Below are 25,905 nucleotides of genomic sequence, written 5' to 3'. Positions count from 1 at the left end.
CATGGAGCACACCAGACTGAAATTATAATATTTTATTTTAGGTGTGTGTTTGTGGGTGAGATTGTTGGTGGTTGTGTGGAGGTGGAAGATGCTTGTAGCTGTGATAATGGGACATGCAGTATGCTGTTATAGGTCTTATTTTCAGCTAATGAATGTGAAAATGTGGAATAGCTTGTGCTCATTGCACTAGAGTCATCTTGTGGCGCAATCGTGTAAAAGCATTATGTTTCAACCATCAGTGAAACCATTTTAGAGGAAATTCAAGATTAGTCTCTTAGGGGAAATAATGAAAAGGATAAATATTGGTCTTCATTATGATGACCAACGAATCAACGATACTTAAACTGCATTTGAATGTCAGTCAGATCCATAAAAACAGCACCTTTCAATTCAATATGACAACTAATTTTGTAAGGATATCTACCCATGCTCGAACTTAGGGCTAAGAACATAATTTATGAAATCATAAGAATTTAAAGACTTCTTAGGCTATAATATCATACTTTTAACGTTATTGGTGCATCATACCTTTCAAGTAAAAAACATCATTGATGTATACATTTTTGTTGTTGTTATTGCCAGTTTATCAGGGACACATCCTCTTAAAAAGAGCATGATTCAAAAGGTGTCGTTCAAAATAACAAATACACAAACAATCGACATGGGGGGGGTCCATCTGGGTGCTTTGTGAGCAATAACTGTTCGATGTTTATTGCATCTCACAGTATGATTGGTAGGCTGCTAGGGAATCGTGACTGGTTGGAGGAAACTCATGAATGAATGGAGAAAAAAAAAAAAACGTCGTGTGTCTACGTCATCTCTGTGGAAGGATATGTTCTGTGAGAAGTGTAGTTCCGGGATCTGGAACTACTTCTCGGGATGGAAAGGGAAAACCTTAAAGGGTGTAAGGATACGACGGGGATGCGCGTCGCTAGCAGGTGCGCTACGTAGCGAAATAACAAATACGAGACGAATGATGGCATAGCATATGGCGTTTCACCCCCCTTCCAACGACAGAAGACACGTTCGCCATAAACCATATCATTGTGCTTTCACAAGAATAATGTCACGGTAAGTTATGCTAGCAGGCTAATGGTCGTTGTATGTGACGTTAACTGTTAACCTGACTAGCTAAAAGCGAAAGGTAGCGTGTTTGGCTAACAGCTGAAAACTCGGTGTTAATAACGTCAACGTTACATTAGTCTTCGAGACGGACGTTAGGAGTTGGAACAATTTGTAGGCTTTAGGTTTTGTGCAACTGTCAGCAGAATGTGTAGATATCGGTTCAATGTGTGGCCATTTCATTTTAAACTACAGCTCATTTTATCGTCTTTTACCTGCATTTTACGTCAGCAGGGGGTTTGACGTAACGTTAATTCAGCTGACGTTAAGTTGATATTGAACGTTACTATTTCCACAGTGATGGTGATGTTGCATAGCTCACAAGTAAGCAAAATACTTTTCAAATCAGCTCAAGTTTGACTTAATCGCGTGTCTGATGAACAACCGTGCACATCTTTAGCTTTTTCAGCATAGATTCTTGGTCAACTGACTGGTTTATCAGATGCCTCAGTTTACATTAAACCCTTCATGTTGCACCCTGACAGGTACCGCTATGCTGTGTGTGTTCTCCTAGCGACATTCCTGTTAAACGCAGTGGCACGTGTGTGTGTGTGTGTGTGTGTGTGTGTGTGTAAGCGAGACATACGGAAAGACACACGCAGTCTGCTAAACAGTACACAGGACTGTCCATCATTATTCAGCCAAAGCTGACTTGGCGGTGCACGAGCCTGTAATTCGCCGACATACTTGGCCAGTTTGGAGTGGGCGTACTCGCGAGCGGGCAACATGAGTCACCATTGTTGTGGTTACTGGGAAGAACAACTGACTGAGGTGTTAGGATATGGGGGGCGGAGGCGGCGGAAGGCCTAGTGGGCAACACAAACGCCGTTATCAGGGTACAAATAAGAACTCTATTGCTTTAAAAGGAAGGAGTGTTTACCATATATATATACACACACACGCTCGTGCAGCAGGGTGTTACAGCAGGATGTTGCTTTATTTGCAACAGGGTGTTGACCATGTGTGCAAACACAGCTGATCTCAGCTGCACCTCAGTAATGGAAAATATCTTTTTGTGTTCAGAGTAAAAAGGAAACTGGACTTTTGAGGTCAATGCTAATATTTGAATTCCATAGTGTCGATCAAATGCATCAGCTAATATTTTATTTCACGTAAACATTTTTGCTGAAGAACCCTCAAATTCCTTATAAAGGACTAAATCTGCCAAAACGTATGCAATGTGATGTATCTGTGGTGGTCCAGTGTCAGCAGCAAATACTATTGGTCTCTATTCTTGACATAATATAAAGTTATTGATAACTTCAGGAACAGCTGATACCACCTACATGTCATTCGATTGTAAACAACCTAACAATTTTCAGATTTGCCATAATTCTTTGCATTAATGATCAAATTGTAGTAGAACTCTGACAATAAGGATTCAAAATCATAATGTTTTTTAAAAATTGATTACTTTGTTTATTCAATAAATGTAAAAACCTTCACATCAGAAAAGAACAGCAGAACATTGTTAGATTTGACCGGCGGGAACATCATCTGGTATTTTTATTGGAAAAATGTATTAATTAACCTTTTAAAACAGTTGCTGATAATATTGATGTCTATTTACTTATTCATTATTAAACTAATGTTTCAGGTGTAACTTTTGCTTCCACAGCAGAATTTTGCAGTGAGATTGTCAATACGAACAGTTTGCGGGGGGTCTCAGTCGTGTTTGTTTTCTTTGCAGACGATTGAACCGTTTGTGTTCTTTGTAAGGGAGTCGCTCCAAAATCCCAGCACTCCTCTGAGCTACACACAGAGCGAGCCTGAAAGGGCTTGGCCCTCCTCCAAACCCCAAATTGATTTCTCATCTCTCTTAAGTCCTAAATCCCTGTTCAGATGCTGTGAGCCTGCTGCTGGAATGAATCATTTTGGCGAGAGCCTCTTCCGCAGGTTAATGTTAATGTGCTGCTGCGTCTGCTCACGTGTGCCTATACTCCAAACAGTGTCCCCTCTCAGGATACGTCATATCAACAACAAAATATAATTTCCTTATGAAAAAATGAACTAAATATTGTTAAGCTGGCTCTCTCAGAGTATCCTCACAGAATGTTTGTTAATTTCCCCTGGACTTTTACCAATAGAGCAGTTAATTGAGGTAAATAGCCTCTGGTAGATACAGCAGTCGTATGGGAAGAGAAACCAGAACTCTCTGTATCTCTTCCTCTCTCACTTATTTGTGTAGAGCCTCTGAATCTCTTCCTTTAGTAACGCTTGCAGAAGGGACATTACTTTGACAGAGTAGTTGGACTCACTGTAACGGTTCTTTTATTTACGGCAAAGAGGTTTCCAGAAGGTAAACGTAGACGAGGAACAACATGATGGACTTCATTTATCTGATCCTGTAAATATGTGTATTTCATTCTGCCTTGGGTGGATTGTCACTGCAACATTCAAGTCAACCTTATTCATGCTGCTGACTAACATGATAATTAGTTTGCACTTACCACCAACTACTTCTTCTCGTTGTCCTTTTCACAGAGTGGGTGCTGTCTGCTGACCTCCTTTCTCCAAAAGTGACTAATACCCGTCTATAGAAGCCATTCACTGTACTACCAACAACATGTCGGGTAAAGATTTAAATGAATTTGGTGCAAAAGGCTTTTATTTTGAAGAGCGGTGTCAGAAGATGTATTTCCTGTCCTCAGACATGTCCTGACCTCTTTACTTTGGATATATTTTGAAATCTCATTTGCGGTTTCAACCGGCTTTAGTATTGTCAAAAATCCTTTTCTAGTGTGCATCACATGTTCTGTGTAATTAGTTGTGATCTCTGTTTTAGGAACCTACACACCGGCCCCTGGCGGCCCCTTCTCTGCTCTCACCCCAAGCATGTGGCCCCAGGACATTTTGGCCAAGTACCATCAAGTGAGGCTGTGACTTCATGTGCTGTTTTATGTGCAAACATAGTCTCCTTTACCTTTTCCTCTACTAATGAAATGCATGTTATTTGTTGTCCTCTTACAGAAAGAGCCCTCAGAACAGCCTGAACCTCAGTATGATGAGTTTGGCTTCAAAGTAGACACTGAAGGTAAAGTGTCGACTCACGTTCACACATCGGGGCCCTTTTCTTCTGTCCTCACTTTTCCTCTTTCAAGAAACGCAAATAGAAATCTCCTTATTTGGTCACAGTGGCAACAGTACATTACACAAATGAAGTGCACGTGATCTGAGTTATGACTGCAGTTTTTATCTCTTGCCTCGGGGGGGGTGGGTGCTGTTTCCTCTGCTTATTCTGCAATTTTGTCCGGCAGCACTTTTTTCTGCATTCATGTGGTTGTTTGTATATTTAATGTTGGTTGTTATTTTTCCTTAACAGTTAACATGCTGATATAATTCTTGTTGTGTTTTTGCTCAATAGTTAAAGGTGCTATTGATAACATTCAGTAATTGGATGTCTCTGGCTCACGTTCTATTGCGTTCACTTCACAAGAGTAATTGCCACACAATGTATTTTTGACCAGTCAACAAATTTTCAATTAAAACATCTGAGTTTAATACTTTTAATCAGTACGTTTGTGAAAGTTGATGTGGATGTATTCTTTATTTTCAAAGTATTCGTCGACATATAATAATATGACCTTTAACATGGAAACGCAACAAACGAGCTGTCAACTGCTCGGTGGGCAACGTGCAGTATGTCTCCACTTGGTTCTATTTCTGTCTTTGTTATTTAGCCACTTGTCTCTTATCCGGACACCTTTCCCCTCACTCGCCTCCTTTCCTTCCTTGTCCTTATCATAATTGGTTACCTAACGATTGTTCTTGATATCATTCTTCCATACCCCAATTCAAGAGGTGGACTGGGCTTTGCTTTTATTAATATTTAGATTAACAAGTAAACCCAAACACTACTAAATCCTGCTGTGTCACTCTCGTCTCACTCAGATGAAGGGAAGCCCCGGTCCTGGCTGGGCACTGAAGGCTCGCCCCAGCGTGAAGACCCCCAGCAGCGGTTGCGCTGGCAGGCCCACCTGGAGTTCACCCACAACCACACGGTGGGCGACCTGACCTGGGAGCTCATTGATCCGGTCCTCTCCCGCTCCGAGCGTCTGCGTACGCTGGTGATGGCTGGCATACCTCACAGCATGAGGCCACAGGTAAATGGACGTGCTCGGCATGGCAGAACTGTTTAAGCTGTTGATTAGAAGTGCTGTTGATTAGAAGTGGTACATATTGGGCTGAAATACTGTGAATTCATAAAAATGAAGTTTATTGTCGCTAGACTGCTACAGGTGCCTTTAAAGCTATTGTGTGTGTGTGTGTTAGCTGTGGATGCGTCTGGCTGGAGCTCTGCAGAAGAAGAGGACGTCTGAGATCTCTTACAGAGAAATCATCAAGAACAGTTCTAATGATGACACCAGCTCAGCGAAACAGGTAACAGCCGAAGCTCCTGTACACGTAACCAAACACTTACTGCAGACTCTTCACCCAGCGTAGTACTGCTGGAGAATCATGATGCGATTGTGTCCTTCAGATAGAGAAGGACCTGTTGCGGACGATGCCCACCAACGCGTGTTTCTGTAGCATGACGAGTGTTGGAGTGCCGAGGCTGAGACGGGTACTGAAAGGTCTGGCCTGGCTCTACCCAGACATTGGGTACTGCCAGGGCACCGGCATGGTGAGAACCACAAGCGACTACATTACTTCAGCCAGCACACTCGGCGTTCATATAAATGCACTCATCACATTTACAGTACATGTAGCCTTTTCTTTGTGCCGACCCGACCCCTCTGTCTCGACCTCTTCAGGTGGTTTCCTGTCTTCTGCTCTTCCTCGAGGAGGAGGATGTGCTTTGGATGATGTGTGCCCTTATCGAAGACCTCCTTCCTCCGGCCTACTTCTCCTCCACGCTGCTGGGCGTCCAAACGGACCAAAGGGTTCTCCGCCAGCTCATTGTTCAGTACCTGCCGCCCCTCGACCGTCTCCTGCAGGAGCATGACATAGGTAAGGATGGGTCTTATGGAAGGTGGTGAGATGTGGTGCGTGGGGTCAGAGAGGCAACATGGGCATTCCAACAACAATAGATTGCCCACAACCGTTCAGCTATAAACTGTATATCGTATGCAATACGTAACCTCCTCCTCCTCATACATCCAGAGTTGTCGCTGATCACTCTGCATTGGTTCCTGACGTCATTTGCCAGCGTGGTGGACATCCGTCTGCTCCTCAGGATCTGGGATCTGCTCTTTTACCAGGGCTCCCTGGTACTCTTCCAGGTCACACTGGGCATGCTCAAAATCAAGGTATTTGCCCTACGTCACATATTTTGTGAGTCTTGAGCCCCCTTTTTGCTTTAGAGTTATTTTAGAGTGTGCAATTACCGATTTGATTTTCTTGAATAGATGCAAACAAATCTTTTGTCATATCCTGACCACTCGAAGCGCTTTACAACACATGCTAACATTCACATAGACACATTACTAGACGGCTGCTTTATCCCCTGAGACATGTCGCCAACAGACACGCTAATGTAGCTAGAAACCATCCCACAGTATTGGTACCAGCTCCTTCTTCCATTGACAAAAACTGTTTATGTTGAGTATTGATCCTGTTGCAATTTACTCCCCGACCCCCAGGAGGAGGAACTTGTGTCCTCGGAGAACTCTGCATCGATTTTTAACACTCTCTCGGACTTGCCAAGCCAGCTGAGAGATGGTCCGGCAGTTCTCGGGGAGGCTATGAGGCTAGCGGGGACTCTGTCCCAGGAAACACTGGAAGCCCACCGGCACAAGCACCTGGCCTACATCCTAAACGAACAGGCACAGCTCAGCAATGGAAACACGACGCACAACACCAATCTCAACAAGGTCAGTTGTTGTAGTCTTAACTTGGTCTGCTGAAACAGCAATTATTTTTGTCTGAGACTAATCCGTGTCATGTGCGTTTGTATGTGTTCAGGTGGTGAGGAGACAGTCCCTGCGCAGGAAGTCCACCCTGAGCTCCCTGCTGTTTGGGGAGGATGAGGCAGAGGCCCTAAAATCCAAGAACATTAAGCAGACTGAGTTAGTAGCAGCCTTGCGAGAGGCCATCACCCGCACTTCAGACCACTTCCACTGTCTGGACCCTCGTCACTCCAGCACTGTGAGTTCACACGCTGAAGCGCAGCGAGAGTGTAGTTCAGAGCTTCCAGTTTGACTCAATGTTGCCCTGATGTCTCCCCAGGAGCTGACTCCTGACTACTCCATGGAGAGCCACCAGCGGGATCACGAGAGCTTCCTCGTGGTGTCTCGCAACCGACGGAGACGGGGAAAGGCTCTGCTGGACTTTGAGCGTCATGACGACGATGAACTTGGCTTCAGGAAGAATGACATCATCACTGTGAGTCTTGCATTGCGTCACTCGCACACTTCCCCGCTCACCTGTGAGTCTTATACAGCTGTGTTTGTCTCTTTCAGATCATCTCACAGAAAGATGAGCACTGTTGGGTTGGAGAGCTCAACGGCCTGAGAGGTGTGTGCTTCCTATGTATCGATGGCACCCAGTGCTGCCATCACTGATTTCTCTTTTCATCAGTTTTGAAGCTCATTTGACAAAGATCTTCTTTTGAACAGGTTGGTTCCCAGCTAAATTTGTGGAGGTCCTCGATGAAAGAAGCAAAGAGGTATGCAAGCAGTTCATTATCAGCTTGATAAGACGTGCGTGTGCCTATGCTGAGTCGACAGTCCTTTGATGTGTTTACTTGCATCCAGTTTCCTGATTATCGGTGGCTTAAACTGATCTTTCCTTTTGTGTCTGCAGTACTCATTAGCAGGTGACGACACGGTGACTGAGGCAGTGACGGACCTCGCCAGAGGAACACTGTGTCCGGCCCTGAAGGCCATTTTTCAGCACGGTCTCAAGAAGACATCGATACTGGGAGGCCCGTGTCATCCTTGGTTATTCATAGAAGAGGTAGGAGAGCTTTTCTTCAATGGCACCATATTGCAGAGTTGAATCAAATTCACCAGAGGACTACATCATTGTGTGTCTTCTTGTTTTCTATCAGGCGGCCAGTCGAGAGGTAGAGAGGGACTTTAACTCGGTCTACTCCAGACTAGTGCTGTGTAAAACCTACAGGTAAAACTGTCAGACAGTGAACATGTAACATGGCTGTGAGGGATTCTATTCACATGGATCATCCGTACCTATCGACATGAAGTACTGGATGAAAACAATCAAACAAATAAATGTTGACTGTCAGTAAGAAGTGAAATGTGTTTTGGCAGCGGAATGAGTCCACTTTCAGCTTTTTCTCTTCTGCTCTTCACCAGGTTAGATGAAGATGGGAAAGTACTAACACCAGAGGAGCTGCTATACAGAGTAAGAATTCACTAGTGGTGAAAAACAAATGCGCTGCATATTTGTTTTATTTAGCTAAATGTTGAGTGCAGTGAGGATCAAAGTGAAATATTTTCAATTATTTTATGGACATGAAGTGTGTTTAATGAAAGTAGTGCCTAGTCATCATCAAGCAGGAAGTGCATGAGCGCCAGCTTTTCTCTTCCCAGGCGGTGCAGTCAGTCAACATGAGCCACGACACCGCACACGCTCAGATGGATGTCAAGTTTAGGTCTCTTGCCTGTGTCGGCCTTAAGTGAGTTCTCAAGACTGACTCACACACGCACGGAATCAAAATCATGTTTACAGAGACCACAGGCTTAGGTTTTAACGTGTGTGTGTCCCCCCCCCCCCCAGTGAGCAGGTGTTGCACCTATGGTTGGAGGTGTTGTGCTCCAGCATGGCTGCTGTAGAGAAATGGTATCATCCCTGGTCATTCCTTCGCAGTCCTGGATGGGTACAGATCAAGTGTGAGCTCAGGTAAGAAACACTGCGGCCTGGTTTGATTGGTTCTGGTTGCCTGTGGAAACTTGAAGGAAACAAACCAGGAATGGATAAATATGATGAGCTGGCAATGACTCCGTACAGAATTCATGAAGCTGGTTGGCAATATTCACCGTACTTCCACATTTCCCACAAATACACCAGTAGTTAAAGTAGGGTTAAATATCTAAAAAGGGCTTTAAGAACAAAAATGGATATGGACACATCATCTGACCAATAAAGGAAATAATGACTGTCTGCTGTTGTTGTCTCCTCAGGGTGCTATCAAAGTTTGCCTTCAGCCTCTCCCAGGATTGTGAGCTGCCTGACAAGAAAGAGGTGAGTGAAGGAGATTACCCAGCATGCTCCTGTTCAGCAGTAGTAAGCAAGTCTTAGTATTCAGGGGAGGAAAACCTCTGACTGTATGCTGTTTCAGAAATCCACTATTCTGAAAGCCAAAGTTATGGATGTGCTGGTTGAGCATCCCCTCTTTAGTTGGGACCTCTGGGTAACATGCGTTAGTATAGTCATTAGTTACTAATTAACATGCTTTAATGTAGTCATTAGTTACTAGTTTACTTATCTGCTGATTTAGGACTGAGACAATATCGCACAAGGAGTTTGGACATTTCTCTTCTTAACTCAAACTCTTGATCTTTTGAAAAAGTGAGCTTTCGTCAGCGGTCAACAACACAGTACATCTTTAAAATCATCTCTGCTGTAGTGCTGATTTTGTCTTTGGGTAAACGCGTTCCTCTTTTCCAGGAGAAGGAGCAGAGGCCGCTGAAGGAGGGAGTGCAGGATATGTTGGTGAAACATCATCTCTTCAGCTGGGACATCGATGGCTAGACACGCTGCAGAATCTGTCCTGCGTGTCTGTGTCTCGTCTGTCTCCTTGCCTGCTTTTCAGATTATCAACTCCACTGTCTGCTACAGACTCCTCTCAGACCTTCCCGCATCGGATAAAGGCCGACCAGTTTATGTGCATTAAAATGCATTCTTTATTTTAATTCAGACCCGGTGTAGGAGGTTGCACTACATGGTGAAAGCTATATATACTAGTTAGTAGAACACTCTCGTACAGAATAGTCTGTACCCATAGGACTGCAGCACTCGGTGTGTCCGAACAGTAAGTATTTATTCAGTACTCCCTGCTCTGGCCGTTCAGCTAACTGAGTGTTTTCTGCCGGAGTGAGACGTTCAGTCCATTCTCTTCTGTGTGTCTGTAAAATCCAGCAGCAGCTCCTCCCCCACGACAAACACACCGCCCTGTAAAGTCCCAGACAATAAGACCAACACATTCCTAAACATGGAGCTGTAGAGTTACTAATTCTGTTTTTGAGAGGAATGCTACTTACCTCAATATCATGAACTCCATAAATACATTTCATTAAATACTGACGTTGCACATGCCGAGTAAAGCCTTTTTGAATTGTAATACAAGACTTTGGGTGTGTGTGTGTGCGCTACCTGAACAGTCTGCACCTGTATGACATCATGTAAATGAAGCAGATCAATACGTTCAGTGTTTGGATATATAGTAAATAAATGTTGTGTGTGTATAAAGTAAGACTGTTTTGCGTGTGACTAAATGTGCCCTTGCAGGTTAAAGCAACGTTTATGGTTCTCACTAGAAACTGATCTCCAAACTGACCTTAAATCTGCCCATGCATCAGAAAACAGGAAGTGTCTGTTTATTTCCTCAAACTGGTCAAACCGTTCATGAGACTGTAAGTGGGGACTTGAGAAGGTTGATACGCTGATTCAAGTTGTGAAACTGTCATGTGCATCACAAAATATATATACTTTTTGTTTCTAGTTTTTGGATACTTTGCTAATGGCAAAGATTCCTGCCAAGCTAATTGGATCTTACAGGTGTTGAAATATTCCTTTTATCTCAGTTGAGAAACTCTTTGGACTTCATTGTTAACTGTAACGTCCCATGTGCACAGAACTCAATGTGGTTTTACATGATGGTAGCCTTTGTAACTCGCATGATCATCAAAAATGTAAAGTCCAAATACACAATATTCTGCCTTCTATTAAGAGTCGATAGTTGCCCCTTTCCATCTGTAACATATAGTAAGAGCTGTACTTCCAGTATATTGGAGAAAAAGAGCACTGTAAACATTGAAAACCCATCTTTGCGCCTGTTAAAAATTTTTTTTTTTACTCAAATAAAATACACATGAAAAAAGAATCCCAGTTAAGTTCAGTATAATCTGTTTATTAATAGTCTTTTTTAGCGGCGACGTGTGTTTAAAATGTCACAACATGTTGACAGCAACAGGCCATAACGCATGGGGTACTAGAGTTACAAGTAGCACTGCATGTCGTGTAATCATGAAGATGATGTGCTGTATCTGTAATAACTATACGGTTTGTAACGTGGCTGACTGGCAGTGGAAGCATGATGGATCCTGAATCTAAAGAGTGCGAGTGAGAAGTCAGACCATCTTACGAGTGAATGTTCTGAATATATGCCAAATAAATAACTGACGATTATAAAATGCAACCGCTTATATTTTCCATATCTAGAATTCAAAATCACCGTGTGCGCCTTCTGCTACATTCATTTATTATTTGCATTACATTTTGTACAATGGAATCCGTCCAATCGGAGCACACCTAACATCTAATTTACATTCTGCAGTATAAATAGTACATGAATTGTTTTTCGCTGGGAATGCATGGGGGGGGGGGGGGGTTCACGTATAGCTGCTCGTATCGGTACTGGATCTTTGTTTTCGGGTTAGCCTCCCTCCCTTCCACTCGCATTGAGCCGGAGGAATGAATTGTTGATTTCATAGACTCATCGAATATGCATCAAATTAAATAAGTCGTCATCCTAAGTGAGGCTAACCTCAAACCACACTGCTTTCCATCACCCGAAACATTCAAAAGAGTAAAAGGCAGCTGACGTTAAAATGTTTTTTTTGGGTTTGGGACGTACACCTTTGTGTTCCCTTTAAAAATAAATAATGTAGGACCTGGTGTGAAAAGGCAAGGAGTGATCAGACTAAGGAGTGTCTTGCTCCAAACATGTCTGTCCTTCATGGTTTGTGGGATGAAGACACTTGTGGAGTGACGGCAGAGAGGGAGCGTTGCAGGAGGGCAGTTTAGGAACCTCCTGTTCCTGAGGAGGGAGCCGCCGTGGAGTTGGTGCTGCTGTTCTGGCCTTTTCCTTTGTGCCTCTGGCCGCCCCGTCTCCTGCTGCCTCCTCCAGACTTTGGCTGCGAGGGAGAGATAACAAAAAACACTTGACGAGGCACCTCCAAGAACAGGAAACTTTCACTTCAAATGTATCGAGCTATGAACTCGACTATCTTGCTTAGAAAAACACAATCTCCCCTTTTTCGGGTCCTCCACTATTGTTGTTCCTTTGACTCGACTCATTTTACCTTGTTCTCTTTGTTGCCCTCTTTTATCTGAGGCTCTTCATCTCCCTCTCCCTTAGGAAGCCAACCACGCAAGCAAAGGAGGGGGAGGGAAGAGTGAAGGAGTGACGTGGCAGTTCAGGATGAAAGAAGACAAAAGTGTTGAGCGGTGGAAAAGATATTGCAAGACAAAAGGGAGGAGGACACAGAGCAGTTAACAAGTTAGAAAAGAGCAGCAATGTTAGGGAAAGTACACAGGAAATCCAAAGAAAATACGGCCGCACTTCATAAAACAAGTATTTTATTGACTTGTGCCTCACCGGTTGTGTCCCGTTTGGGGCTGCCGACTGTGCTATTGTTGCTGCTTCATCAGCGGCTGCCGTGGTGCCGTCCTCTCTTCGCGGCGGTGCCTTCTTTGTCGACTGCATTTTGATTTGTGGAGGTTTGGAATTGGACGGTAAGTTATTGGTGGATTGCAACAGCTGAAAAGAATAAGAGTCAATATTTGAGTCTCAAGATAAAAAGAGAGAATCAGCTACTTGGGATTTAAAAAATGCTTCTTCTGGTCTTTAACCGACTCTTCAATGCCGAGTGAAAATATCTTGGGTATATAAGATGGTTATCGTCGTCTTTCTTAGTTAAATGTAATGAATGATCCTTGTGGAAATTGGCCATCGGCAATTCAGATAATGTCCTGAAAATGATTCCGTTTAATAATTCGGGCTTTAGGCACTGGCAGATCATTGTAATGGGGGGAAATGCATATCTCTGAACGACTACAGTGCCCCCATCCTCGTGTTCAGTCATATCGCAGTGTCAGCATAAGTCCCTGTGTGTTACCTTAGTGATGGTACCCACAGCCTTGGTGCGTCCCTCCCTGAACACCAGCCTCTGGTCGCAGTGCAGGTACTCGGGCGTTTTGATGAAGCGGAAGTGGACTGAAGCCTTGTCGCCTGTCCGTAAGCAGTCTCTGTTCATGGACAAGATGGTGGCTGTCTGCCTAATGCTGCCACAGTGGACTGAGTGGTGGGTGAGGGACAAAAGAAACAGGGAATAATGACTCTGTGCATACTGCAAGGGGAACGATGAATCACCAAAATAACCACATGCACTTATTGCTAAAAGGAAAATTCGCAGATTTTTTTACTTCATCTCTATCTTTCTGAGTCGGGTATATAGTGTGAAAAACGTCTGCAGTTGTTACTGATGTCCTCGGTGTGGCTGGGGCTCAGCTGCTAAACAGCTGTTCTTCCGCTTCCCACATGGTATGAGGAAGAACTACAGAGTGCTACTCTCAGCTTTAGTAGCTGTGGAGCGCGATGCCGCTCAAACACTTCCTCGTTCCCTTCGCTTGTGTTGCTTTCCAACCGTGAAAAATGATAGATAGTCATGGGCAAGGATTTTTTCACAGGGTATATTTTACAGCTGACTCAGATATTGAGCCAGAGGGAGGCTGCAGATGCAGTGGAGGATATGGTCAGCGCGGACCCTCCAGAATCTGAGCTGCCGACAGAAAACACCAGCTGGTGGCCTTTGCTCAAATTGCTCTCCGAAGCCCCCCCCCCCCTAACTCCTTGACCCCTTTCCGTGTCATTGTTACCCACCCATGGCCTGGTATCTGGGGGATATCGTAGTTGGGTGATGCAGCACCAGGATCTCAGCCTCAAACTCCCAGGTAGCCTGCGGGCACAACCTTGGGGACACCATCACCATGCCTTTTCTGATGGACGAACGCTTGATCTACACAAATGGAGTGAGATAAGAAAGATGGAAGAAATGAGGGAAATAACCATACAGGGACCATGCTGGTAATACACAACCTTCCCTAAAAACATCAACACTGCACAGTCCCAAATTCCCCCGCTAGATGCTGCTGTGGGAGATTTTTCCCTCTCTACCTTTTTGAGGGCAAATGAGGCGGTCTGGCCCCCTCTAACCTCCTTCACGGGCATTCTCTTGCGGTGGATCGATTTCACAGCAATGGGGATGAAGCTGCCCAGGGGGTCTGGCCCTAGTAGCATTGTATCATTCAGACGTATGAGTCCGCGTAAAGTTGTTCCTGATACTACTGTTCCCACTCCCTGAGACACAAACAGAACACAACCGGTTGTTTAGACAAGTTTGTACTCATATAAAATGCTTTTAGTGAGAAGCGTTATTTACTGGACAGTACCGGTACAGAGTAGGTGTCGTCTATCTGAAACTCAGCCGGCTGGTCGTCGCGGTAGGACGTCCTGGAGGAGAGCAGGTTGAGAAACATCTTGAGCATGTCCATGTTCTCTCCAGACACATTGGAGATCTGGAAGATGGGACACATCCTGGGGTGGGGGGGGGGGGGGGCACACACACCAACACACGGGTTATAAAGGAGAGTTGTACAGCTTACTCTGAATCCGGCCGGGACAGACTTAGTACCTCTCCGAGCTGAAGTTTGAAGCCGTGACTATGACGTCGTCCTTGTTCTGCACCAGGACGGGGATCTTCCTGCAGCCGGGGGACTTCAGCAACCTCTGGAGCAGCTTCAATGTCTCTGTAAGGGGCAAAGCACGACCGCGGCAATTATGGCACATAGCCGTATATGATAAGCACAGCACAAAACGTATACAAACTACAAACTACAATACGACACATGGCGCAACTTTGAGACATGACAGGAAAAGATAACCGCATATATACCTCCTCGGCTGCTCCTAACTGTTGCATTGGGTCTTCAAAGGTAACAGTGAAACATATCCACACAGAGTTACAGCTCCACAGGACTGACCTTGCAGGATGTTGGCTGGACACATGTCTATCTTGGTCACCACCACAAACACGGGCACGTTGAGGGCTAAGGCCAGGCCCAGGTGCTCTTTGGTCATCCCCACGATGCCTGCATTACTGCCCACCTGGTGAAAAGAAACGGGGAAACATGTGTTGCACATTGTGGACACGGTAGACAAAACATGCTTTCATGCTCTCATTCACACACACACACACACACACACCAACGCAACGTTCTCACCATGAGCATGCAGAAGTCAGGCAGGTGTCCGGTCATCCCAAACACCGTGGTCTTGAGGTATTTCTCATGGCCAGCCAGGTCTATGAAGGTGATAACCTTGGAGGACTTCTCACAGATCTTGGTCCAGTCCAGGCTTCCTCCATGACTATCTGGTTTGTTTACCACCTAGGGCCAGACAGAGGGGGGGGTGGGAGGGAGTTGTATCCACATCATTCCTACTGTCTCATGCGCTCATACAGTAAGCATGTTTTTTTTAGCTGGTGCACTCCCTGGATGCCATCCTCTACATTCCTGTTAACCGTTGCTCCTTCATCTGAAGATAAGCCTGCTTCTCCTACTCGTACGGCCAACATGTCATTCACAATGTCAACGCATTTGAAAACCTCGCCGTGTGGCACTAAGCTCAGTCATATCGATAACTCGCTTCTCTGCTCTGTCACCTCTCTAGCCCTCACCTGTCCCTCCTGGTCAAAGCCCAGGATATCGTTGCCCACACTGCTGGTCCTGCCACTCTCCATCTCGTGTTTGTGTCTGAAGAGCTTTTGGCGGGCAAAGCCCCTGCCATTGTCCAGCTCTCCGTGCGTTAACACTCCCAGCAGAGTACTCTTACCGGCATCCACGTTACCCACGACTGCAACCCTAAAGGGTAGAGGAGTATTCAAATATCACCAAAAAACTGTAGCAGGAAGGCATTACTTTCTGACTTTCTGGTAGCCAATGGAGTGAAAAAGAGAGGAACTATCATCATACTAATAGGTGCTGTGAGTGTTACTTGATTATAACCATCATAAACCTTTCTATTCTAATCTCTGACCACCCACCTGACCTCCAGGAAGTCCAGCTCACCCACACGCCGGCGGATCAGGTAGTCGCGAACCAAACCGGCAGCCTCACTACGCTCTCGGAGAGTAATGAGGTCAGCGTCCACTTGCTCACACATCGAGCGCACCGTGGCTGCTGAGGCCTCCATGTCCTTCTCATCCAGACCCCAGTCACTACCGTCTACCACGAGGGGGGGGGGGGGGGGGGGGGGACAAGAGGGAAGTAAACAAGTTAACAAGGTTTAGTAAAGTGCTTTGGCACAGATTGACTGGAAAAATAGGGAGAAAAGTGTCGGTGTTTTCTCACCTGAGCCCATCCCAACCACGTAGATGGTCTCTCCACATCCCTCCTCCATTCTGTCCCGGAGCTGGCGGAGTAACGAGTCATACTGCTCTCCATTTGGGCTAACAAGTGCCAGCTATTGGGTTTGTGCATGTGAGAAGGAAACAGAGTTGTTGGAGTTATGACACCGGCTGGATGGTTGTTCTATGTTAAATGGATGATCAAAGCAAATCCTTTATGCAATGAGTTGCAATCAGTGACAGTCACGTTAGGAAGTTTTTGGAGATAGCACCAGATGTGGTTGCTTTCATGAGAGACAGTGACCGGACTTGAAAGGAAGCAACAACTCGGGGGCATTTTTCCCCAACTCTTCAGCATGTCAGCCACAGTAGAAAGTAGGCTAAAGCTAGAGGGAATGTTCAAAAGCTGCTCTCCACACACAAACACAGCTGTCTCTCTTCCCATGAAACACCTCAAGGTTACATGTGAACCCAGTGCTGTGGAATAAATAATATTAGCCGTGGTGTACAGTGACTTTCATGTTTCATACACACACACACACACACACACACAGATTACAGGATGGAGTTCTTCATGAATGAAATAACTTGTGTCCAGGGGTCCGGTATCACTGGCATGAACGGCTGACAACTCAATGAAATGGGACAAATGTGCCTTCCTGTTGTGAAAGTGTGGATGTTTTATTAACCGCTAATTGTCATCATATTACTGCTACAATTAAGACAACTCAGCATGTGAATGATGCATGCTGAGTCACGTTTTTACTTCACTATTAAGAAAAGTGGTACAGAGAGGTGTCCCTGAAAAAAACCCTCGTTATGACGGTGTTATTAACAGTACAGTATATGCTAAAACATTTTAAAGTAAATTGATGGTGTTACTGAAGAATATCATGGTTCAGTGTTATTGTGCAGTATATCACAGCTCGTGAGAGGCAGACACAAACTGATCACTTTGACAGGAGTCAAAGGTGAACAAGAGACCTGATGCAACCCTGTGTAATCTGCTTATGGGTCATGTAACACCATTGTAATGTGTAATGTGAGCTTTCGACACAAGCCTGATTGTCGTTACTGTCATAGAGGTTTAACAGGTTTTATACAACTTTAAGGAACTTAAAATAGGTCTGTGGTCTGATGCTGTTTTCTTTATTATTGCTAACAGGCTTTTTTTTTGTTTTGGTAATTTTAACAGTTCAAAATATGTCTACAGCCTTTTTTTATATTGACATATAGGCATTATTGCTGCTCGTGGTCCAGCAGGCTAGCCTGACCAGTATCTCCTTGCCTTACATTACATCAGCCTGTGTTGTGTTGCGCCATGTCAAGATGTCAATATTATGGTTTGTTTGACAACAAAGTCTGACACGTTTTCTGTATTTTCTTTCCGTTCTTTAGACAGTGCACTATCCCCAGGTACGGTCAGCTAGAGACATGTTGTGGTAGCATATGGTCGTGTGTTTCGACTGATAAGCAACGATAACGTGCGCGTTCATGCATCAGCTGGGGCTAGCGTTAGCCACAGCTAGCTACTTCAGCGTCAGCGAAAGCGAAGCAGAGATAGTCCGACGTGTGTAATTACCAAGTAATCAGTGGTTACATTATGGTGCAACTTATGTTTGTTAACTGCAAAGCTCTATTACATGCAAGAAACGCGTATATTTTGTTTTTCATTCATTCATTCTCACGAGCGGATAACTGACGTTTACTGACGTTAGCTTGGCCATGTAACGGTAGTTTAGCACTGCGGGGCCTCGCTCTACCTTGTTGGTGAAGTCAACCCCGCGGTCCTCGAGCTCGCCGTTCATCATGTCCCCGTCCTCGAAGCACTCGTCCCCGCTGTCGTCCCCACATCCTCCCCGGTCCGGAGCGAATATACTCTCGGGGACTAAAGCATCAGCGATCAGCGGTATGGAGCCGGGGCTTCGTATACCTGGCTCGTGAGCCGCTGCCATTGATGCCATCTTCTATGCCAGCCTTGCAGAGTGATAAATGTCAAGCTGTTGTGACGACAGGCCGGCAAAAAACCAAAACACCGCGTACACGCTGGAGAGTCCACCGCAAAGCTCTAACGTCAAACACAAGGTCTGTCAGCTACGCTACAGACAGGTACGGTCGATAGCGTTACGTCAAACTGTTACACCTCACTTATGCTCACATTACAACGACGTGCCGCTTATTTATATTACGTCAGTGTACATTCAAGCCAGTTAAAAGTAAATTGCCACCACCTTATCAATATTAATAAGGTGGGCGTGGCTTATCGTGTGTACATGCCTTCTTTCCTTCCTGTTCACCAATAGTATTAAAGGAAATGTGAATATATTAGCAGTGGACCAATACCAGTGAGGGGGTCGTTCATATAATTACATGGTGGACCAGGCCCTCATTGAGCAGCTTTGAGTAGTTTGTGCAATGCTGCAATCAGAGTGTAATACTATTGTACTGGAGTTATGTAATGACTACACATTACAATGGTGTTACATTACCCATAAGCAGATTACACAGGGTTGCATCAGGGAGGGAGTCTCCTGTTCACCTTTGACTCCTGTCAATATCATCGCTTTGTGTCTGCCTCTGACTAGCTCAAAGCTCGGCTCGATTCTAAATGTCTTTATCAGAGTATCTAGACACAGGAACAGAGGAGACATTGTTCCCTACAGTAATGAGGTTCAATCATTTTTTAGGACTAAAATGTGTGATCTTTAGTTTTCAAGTTTAAGCAGCACGTTAGAAGGTTGTAACAAAGTTTGCTGACGCCTTCCTCTTACTAAAGTGTGAGAGCTGGATACGCATGACTGAAAGCCCTGATTACAGAGATGTTTTAAGGTGACGTTGCACGACACCAGTTATGTTTCAGCCATCAAATTCATGCAGAGTTGCAGTCCCTCACTGTGGCCACTGGAGGGCAGTGAACACTCCTGTTTTTAATCACACTCAGGTCCACTGTCCACTTCACCTCAGGTCACAGCAGATGCCATACCGATCATATAACTCTCAAAGTAGAACAACGAATAGAGAAAGCTGCTAGTCTGTGCACCGCCAAGTGTGTAGGTGGAAAAAGGAACTTTCACAGAGGAAGTATTACTTACAGGGCATACATGTTACATGTTGTGGGTATTAATGCAGATTAACTTTAGTACAGTGTATACTCAATATACAGCAATAAAAACAATGATTGTAATAAGTGTATCTGTGTGTGTGTGTGTGTGTGTGTGTGTGTGTGTGTGTGTGTGTGTGTGTGTGTGTGTGTGTGTGTGTGTGTGTGTGTTCTTCCTCTGTTTATGTGAAAGGTCTCTGTGTGAATAGATCTGCTGACTGTCTTAAGACTGGGTCTTGGGGCAAGACAAAATATAACATGTTTGTGCCACATTGAACTTCTGATGCACCCACGTCTCCTTGATATAGCTTCCCGGATACATCGTGCAGCTAAAGAGAGCAGCCATTATATTAAGCTACACTATCTGGTGGTGGATGTTTGTTGAGTGACTGTGAGAGTGAGCTTGTTTGTCATGTGAGCATCATGTAAAAGCAGATGTGTTTACAGTGAAAACTGCAAACCAAAGGCAACTGCAACCACAAGCATTATATAATGTGTGTGTGTGTGTGTGTGTGTGTGCGTGTGTGTGCGTGTGTGAAAGAGAGAGATACTTTTAAACCCTCGAGGTGACCAAACCCTCCTACATTCATAAAACTGAACGATCTCCATCGAAGTTCACTGTGACAGTTGCTCCTGGTGGTTTTAATCTAAACGGCATTATGTAGTATCACACTGCAGTGTACGTGTGTGTGTGCCTCATTCCCTCATTGAGTCACAGCAGCTGTGTCACTTGTGTGTCAGCTGCTGAGAGTGTTGCCTGTTACAGGCTGCGAGTCAGAGATTCAGATCATTGTGAGGATTTTGACTCAGTTTCAGCATTCCCCTTTGGCCTCTTTCTCTCGAAACTGAGGTTGACTTATGCAGCAGGCCGACTGGTCTCAAATGCGGCCATTTGATCCCACTGTAAGCTATATACAGTAAGTGCGCATTAAGGCTATTGGCTGCGCCAAATATTTAGTTATCTCCCTAGCAACGAATGCATTTCTATTTTTGTCTGTCACTCTAGTTCACCCTCTCACCCTCTCACAGTCAGACTCCACACCACCGGTTTATAATATAACAGTCTGATGTCAACAAATCACTCATTATCCTCACTCCACGTCAGGTCTGCAATCACTTGTTAAGCACTAAAGTAGTTATTTACAGACTATAACCACACTTTGACATCATTGGTCGATGCTCTCCGGTGGCCTGATTGTATTCGCTGCTTGAAAATGTCACTCGGGTTGAAGGAACCTCCCACACTGTATATAGCCTGCGAGGGTGCAGTGAGTCAAGGCCCTGCACCACTCTCACTTCTTCTCAACCCGACTTGAGTGACTCCATCTGCAAAGATGAATAAAGTAAGTAACACTTTGACACCACTATTGTGCCCCTGCACTGCTTGTTACTCTGTTCTGATAATCGTGTGACTCAGATAGACGAGCACTGTCGGCTCCTGTTTTATAAGTGGCACTGACAGCTGGGTTGAGTGTCAGCTCAGCTCATACAGTCAATGCATCTGAACCAGCTGAACTGTGCTTTCACTAAACCAGCTCATTGCGGATCATTTTAGCTGCTTTGTCTTTCTTTCGAGAGGTCTGGGCTTCTTGGATTGCCTTTCATGGTCAAAGTATTCTCGGCAGAGCACACGTGCATTCACATTAGTCGACTAAATACAAGCAGCAAATGCATTGGAAAAAAAGTCAGCTGTTTAAGTTGGCACATTCTTCCTTGCAGTAAGTGTATTACACTGGAACTGGAACGCTTTCGAACATTTGTCCATTTTGTTCCAATCTTCTCCGTCTCAGCTGAACACGTCCAGCAATGCATTGTGGTCTCTTGGTAGTCATAAACTCAGTAGATTACAATAAGGCCCTGTATCATTCTGGCTTTTTGCTGAATACAGGGGTACACATGTGATTGGAAAGGGCACAGCGAGGTGAGGGCAGCGGGTTTAAATCACATTAAAGGATAAAATGAAATAAAGTCACCATGTTGTAGAGAATGCTGTAATTCTCAAGTGTACCTCTTGAAGTGAAAAAGGCAGACGTGGTCATGAGGAGGGGTTTTTTTTTCATGTGATTCTATCTCAGTCAATTTTGTATTTGTATTACAGAAATTCCAGCAGGATCAAATTCATAATGCCTTTATTTCTGGATGTGTTTTTTTGTAAATACTTAGTTGTGTGATGAATTGGCATCACTTATACAATGCAACATTCAGATTCCGTTAGACAGCGGGAGAGATGCAGGGCAGGGCGACTGCCAGCTTTGACCTCAGCCCATCCCCACACAGCTCAAGCCCCACTGCCATGTGTTATAAACACACACTTAACAGTTGGACTCCAACATGGAAAGAATGTCGCATGTCATACATCCCCCCCAGCTTTCCTTTCATTTCATGGTTTGGTTGAACATTCAAATACAGTTTTTGGTTTTATTCCAGATAAATTCATTCTTCATTCTGACCCTGAACTTTATCAACGAAATAAACTGCCTTTAAAGTTACTTTCGGTGGGAACGTTTGGTTTCTTGCTGACTGTATTTAACACTGTTGAGATTCGCGAAAAAATGTTTCCAACAGCTGCAGTGCATAAAACTCACACGAGTTGTTAAAAGTCTTGCTACCGTCCTCTGGATAGTTGGCTAAGATCAACCTCTGAAAGGCAGTGGTGAATCACAATTCTCTATCTCGTAAAAATCACAATTAAAAAAACTCTATATTTGTGTGAAATCATTTTCTGTTACTTATCAAGACACATGATTGCGTAATGCTAAGATCTTCAGGCGGTTTCTCTGCTCAGATTTCATCCAATGTCTCATAAACTTCTACTTTAACCATATTGGGGAGAATTGTAAACCCACAAAGGGCTGCTATGTTTGTACCTGTTTCCCTGGCAACAGTTAACAGTTCCCCAGATACATTGTTTGACAAAGTGACAAAATGTTAAACAGTGGTGGTCTGTGTTTCGTAACCAGATGATAGATTGCTCAAGTGTAATTTCCTAATCGTGGCTCGGCACAGTGTTCCCCTGACACATGTACAGCAGCAGCCGAGCTGAGGTTTTCTGCTGTGCTCAGCCTTTTTTTCCACCGTGTATACTGCCCATCCAGTATTGCACTTATAGGAAACTATTACTCCGTTTAACGGATAGTTAAAAAAAAAAAAAAAAAGGGCCATGGCAACGGTTAGGACAGGAAAGAGCTGGAATCTTTGACCAGTTGGCTGATGGTAGTATAATTGAAAACACATGTTGTGTTATTTCTAAGGATGAAGTGAGGATCGGAGGGCTGAAGCTACTGCTGGTGCTGTTCATTGCCTGAAGCTGCAATAATGATTGGATGTAGTATAAAATCCAGTAGTATTTCCACACACTAACGTACTGTGTGACGATACCCCCCCCACCCCCCCACCCCCCCCCCCCCCCCTGTTTTTTTCCACAGGGTATGATCATAAAGAACATGTCCTTCAAGGTTGGGCAGACCCTGACTGTTGTTGGAGTCCCCAAGCCTGATGCTACAAAGTAAGTACAAACGACAGAAGTGGCTGAGGCCAATGAGACATCTTCTGTGTTTCCTTCCTATTCTTCTTCTTCTACTTTCTGTACTTGTTCAATTTTCCCTGTGAAATTAACTCGAGGGCCAGTCTTTACGGTATGTACTCTCAAACAGAGCTGGAGGTGGAAACTGTAATCAGTTACAATCAGTGACTACTCTAAACGTCCATTCGGTAATGTGGGCTTGATGAAGATAATGGTTAGCAGATGAGAAGAGCACCCACGCTCCTGCTGAGGTTGTCCCAATAGTTTGTGTGCACTGTCTTCTTACACATTTTAAATACAAGCAGCCATTTAGACAAGTAATACATCTTTTTGTTTTCTTCTCTGCCATAGTTTTGCATTAAATGTTGGCCCTGATGAGAAGGAGATCACGATGCATATCAACCCTCGTTTCAACGCCCACGGAGACGAGAATGCTGTGGTCTGCAACTCTTACCAGAAAGGCAGCTGGTGCGAGGAGTACCGTGAGGGAGGCTTTCCTTTCCACCAGGGAGAGGAGTTCAAGGTGGGAGCTCCTCTGTGTGTGTGTGTGTGTGTGTGTGTGTGTGTGTGTGTGTGTGTGTGTGTGTGTGTGTGTGTCTGGAGGTACGTGCTATGCCTCTCTCTGTCTGTTAGGGACCTCTGTTCGTAAATGTGTCACTGTACCTCTGATCACTTTAATTATTTGAGCATCAATTTATGGACTTACAGAGATCTGTGAGAGCTTTATCTATCTGTTGTTTTCCATCAGATCGGGTATTTACTTTGATAGCATGCAGCTCACTCTCTCTCTCTTGCTCACATCCCACCGTTCTAGATCATCATTGAATTCACCCCGACAGAGTTCCAGGTGACTTTATCAGATGGCTCCCAGATCCACTTCCCCAACCGCATGGGTGCAGAGAAATACTCGTGCTTCAGCATCGATGGGGAGGTTCGCGTCACGAGCTTCGAGATCAAGTAAACCTCCACCCTCCCTGGGATTTTGGATTGAAATTCATTTTTTTTCAATTAGTGTAGCATCAGGTCACATATATAGCCCCGGCTTTTAAGGTCTCACATGTCATGTGGTATCAGTAGTGCCTTACGTGTTTATCATACAATGTACTGTGCAAGGATTTAGCTTGTTGACATGTGTGGATGGAAGCAGACAAAAAGACAGACATGTACAGGGTTCTACATGTTCTTCAAGGTGCTTGGAAATTCGCCACGCTTTCTTGTTTCCCCTCCCAGACATTCCAGATTTATAACTGAGCGTAAAGCTTGCCTTGACAACATGTATTAAAGCACGGACTTGATGAACATGGACTTTTGTGACTCCTTCAACAAGCAAAGATACTGTTATAATATTTGTGAAACACAGTTACTGCTGCACTCTATCATTTAAGACCACTGTGGTGAAACCGTCACACCGACTGGCTATGAACTGATGCGCAACGATTACTCATCATTCATAAGAAGACGGTAATGTTTTAGATTCATAATTAGTATCAACATTGACTGGGACTACATCCCACCTCCTATCAAAGAGCAGTCTTCATCAGGATAGAGGAGCTTATGAAGGCAGACTGGAGCTGTTTGTCCGTGAGGGATGAGTTCACGGTTTCCCTGCTATGAATTCCTTTGACCAGCAGATGTTCACAGCGAACAGGACATGCATCCTCAAGCTATAAACACAATTTCATCACAGTTTGGATGGAAATAGATTCTGTTTCTGTACCTCACAAAAGTCAAATGAATGAAATAAATTAAAACGTAAGCCATGTTAGCCAGAAGATGGCGCCGTTGCTATATGAATGCAATTCACTGAAAGACGTTGGGGAAAATGTCTCAGTTCACACATTTGTTCCAACATTAAAGTGACAATTTCACAGGGTGGAATTCACAGAGAAATCGTTTGTGCACATGCAGAAGTTGTCTGACCACTTTCTCTGCCATCAGCATGCTGCCAACGTAGGATTCCATATTGATTTGACCTTTTTCATTCATTTTTGACCGTCTTAAAATGACACAGATGTACAACATTAAAAGAAGCCGAAATGACTTCCTGTGATCTTGCAACGACGGTCCGACTGAAGCCTGTGAAGAAGAAAGTGAAGCGATATCTTAAACAAACATCCTACCATCTGACAGCTCTGTCTATCTCTGGCTGACCAGCACAACGTGTCCGACATGCATGGGATGGCACAGAGATGGACATGAAACTCTGATCAAGGGCATAAATCTCTGCAGTCCTTTCAACCAGACACCCTTTTATGTGTGTGTGTGTGTGTGTGTGTGTGTGTGTGTGTGCGTGTGTGTGTGTGTGTGTGTCTTTGAGAGACTCGCAAGTATCATCATAATCGAATCTGATGTAACAGAGGGCAATGTGTGTGAGGCTGATTTTGGGAGAGATGGATGGAAAAGAGGAGGTGAAGAACAGGTTCCCATGCTCTGATCCTTCCAGACAAAGGCTGAGGGAATCATGCAGGATGACATTTCCCTTTCTTCTGTTTGTCAGGACCCATTAACAGCAGTGACACATGAGTGTGTCTGTGGCTTTGATGCTTATGGTCAGTCTGACATGCAGGTTTCTCCAAGACACTCAGGTGTGTGTGTGTGTGTGTGTGTGAGAGATAGAGAGGTTATCAGTGCTCTGAAGCTACCCAGCAGTGTCAAAGGTGCTCTCTCTGGAGGAGGAGGAGGAGGAGGAGGAGGAGGAGGAAGAGAAAGAGGAGGAGGAGATCTGGTTGCCATGATGACCACAATTCAGTCCCTCTCCTCTTTTTTTATTCTCCACTCCCTGTATCTCTTTCTGTCTCACTCATGCTTCCCCCCCCCCTTCTTCTCTTCTCCTCAATTCTTTACCTCAA

The 25,905-nt window shown here is 44.6% G+C and overlaps 3 protein-coding genes across 4 annotated transcripts; 2 read left to right on the top strand and 1 right to left on the bottom strand.

Moving 5' to 3' along the window:
- Nucleotides 1–912: 912 nt before the first annotated feature.
- Nucleotides 913–11,047, top strand: sgsm3 (small G protein signaling modulator 3). Its single transcript, XM_079281867.1, has 21 exons — nucleotides 913–1,071; nucleotides 3,607–3,695; nucleotides 3,908–3,993; nucleotides 4,093–4,156; nucleotides 5,014–5,225; nucleotides 5,395–5,502; nucleotides 5,603–5,746; nucleotides 5,877–6,072; nucleotides 6,226–6,371; nucleotides 6,705–6,935; nucleotides 7,027–7,209; nucleotides 7,291–7,446; nucleotides 7,524–7,578; nucleotides 7,680–7,729; nucleotides 7,867–8,019; nucleotides 8,114–8,184; nucleotides 8,379–8,427; nucleotides 8,616–8,701; nucleotides 8,803–8,925; nucleotides 9,207–9,267; nucleotides 9,694–11,047. The coding sequence occupies exons 2-21, from the start codon at nucleotides 3,689–3,691 to the stop codon at nucleotides 9,775–9,777; spliced, it is 2,265 nt and encodes a 754-aa protein (XP_079137993.1). The 5' UTR covers nucleotides 913–1,071; nucleotides 3,607–3,688; the 3' UTR covers nucleotides 9,778–11,047.
- Nucleotides 11,048–11,169: 122 nt separating this feature from the next.
- On the bottom strand, nucleotides 11,170–18,569 carry gtpbp1 (GTP binding protein 1). 2 transcript variants are annotated; one of them, XM_079281868.1, is made up of 14 exons: nucleotides 18,197–18,569; nucleotides 16,438–16,549; nucleotides 16,131–16,311; nucleotides 15,765–15,948; nucleotides 15,310–15,474; nucleotides 15,070–15,193; nucleotides 14,721–14,835; nucleotides 14,479–14,623; nucleotides 14,204–14,386; nucleotides 13,910–14,045; nucleotides 13,146–13,324; nucleotides 12,626–12,787; nucleotides 12,330–12,380; nucleotides 11,170–12,161 (listed from the first exon to the last, which is right to left on the bottom strand). In XM_079281868.1, exons 1-14 carry the CDS (start codon nucleotides 18,395–18,397, stop codon nucleotides 12,048–12,050), a joined length of 2,052 nt encoding a protein of 683 aa, XP_079137994.1. In that variant the 5' UTR covers nucleotides 18,398–18,569; the 3' UTR covers nucleotides 11,170–12,047. The 2 variants fall into 2 exon arrangements, with proteins under 2 accessions (XP_079137994.1, XP_079137995.1); XM_079281869.1 differs by lacking the exon at nucleotides 12,330–12,380.
- A 2,171-nt stretch (nucleotides 18,570–20,740) lies between these two features.
- lgals2a (lectin, galactoside-binding, soluble, 2a) lies at nucleotides 20,741–24,355 on the top strand. The gene is made up of 4 exons (XM_079282307.1): nucleotides 20,741–20,876; nucleotides 22,959–23,038; nucleotides 23,408–23,579; nucleotides 23,871–24,355. Exons 1-4 carry the CDS (start codon nucleotides 20,868–20,870, stop codon nucleotides 24,015–24,017), a joined length of 408 nt encoding a protein of 135 aa, XP_079138433.1. The 5' UTR covers nucleotides 20,741–20,867; the 3' UTR covers nucleotides 24,018–24,355.
- The last annotated feature ends 1,550 nt before the right edge of the window (nucleotides 24,356–25,905 follow it).

Source organism: Melanostigma gelatinosum (assembly GCF_949748355.1).
Source record: "Melanostigma gelatinosum genome assembly, chromosome: 13".
NCBI lineage: Eukaryota > Metazoa > Chordata > Actinopteri > Perciformes > Zoarcidae > Melanostigma > Melanostigma gelatinosum.
This window is presented reverse-complemented; position numbering and strand designations above follow the sequence as displayed.

Excerpts from the sequence above, each read along its gene's own strand:
- lgals2a (XM_079282307.1), top strand. Across the intron at positions 23,039-23,407 it reads CCCAAGCCTGATGCTACAAA|TTTTGCATTAAATGTTGGCC; the intron begins GTAAGTACAAAC and ends TCTCTGCCATAG. Across the intron at positions 23,580-23,870 it reads ACCAGGGAGAGGAGTTCAAG|ATCATCATTGAATTCACCCC; the intron begins GTGGGAGCTCCT and ends CCACCGTTCTAG.
- gtpbp1 (XM_079281868.1), bottom strand. The coding sequence starts at position 18,397 with ATGGCATCAATGGCAGCGGCTCACGAGCCAGGTATACGAAGCCCCGGC. Across the intron at positions 16,550-18,196 it reads GGGTTGACTTCACCAACAAG|CTGGCACTTGTTAGCCCAAA; the intron begins GTAGAGCGAGGC and ends CAAACCCAATAG. Across the intron at positions 14,387-14,478 it reads ACGACACCTACTCTGTACCG|GGAGTGGGAACAGTAGTATC; the intron begins GTACTGTCCAGT and ends TTTGTGTCTCAG.
- sgsm3 (XM_079281867.1), top strand. Across the intron at positions 5,503-5,602 it reads ACACCAGCTCAGCGAAACAG|ATAGAGAAGGACCTGTTGCG; the intron begins GTAACAGCCGAA and ends TGTGTCCTTCAG. Across the intron at positions 8,702-8,802 it reads CTTGCCTGTGTCGGCCTTAA|TGAGCAGGTGTTGCACCTAT; the intron begins GTGAGTTCTCAA and ends CCCCCCCCCCAG.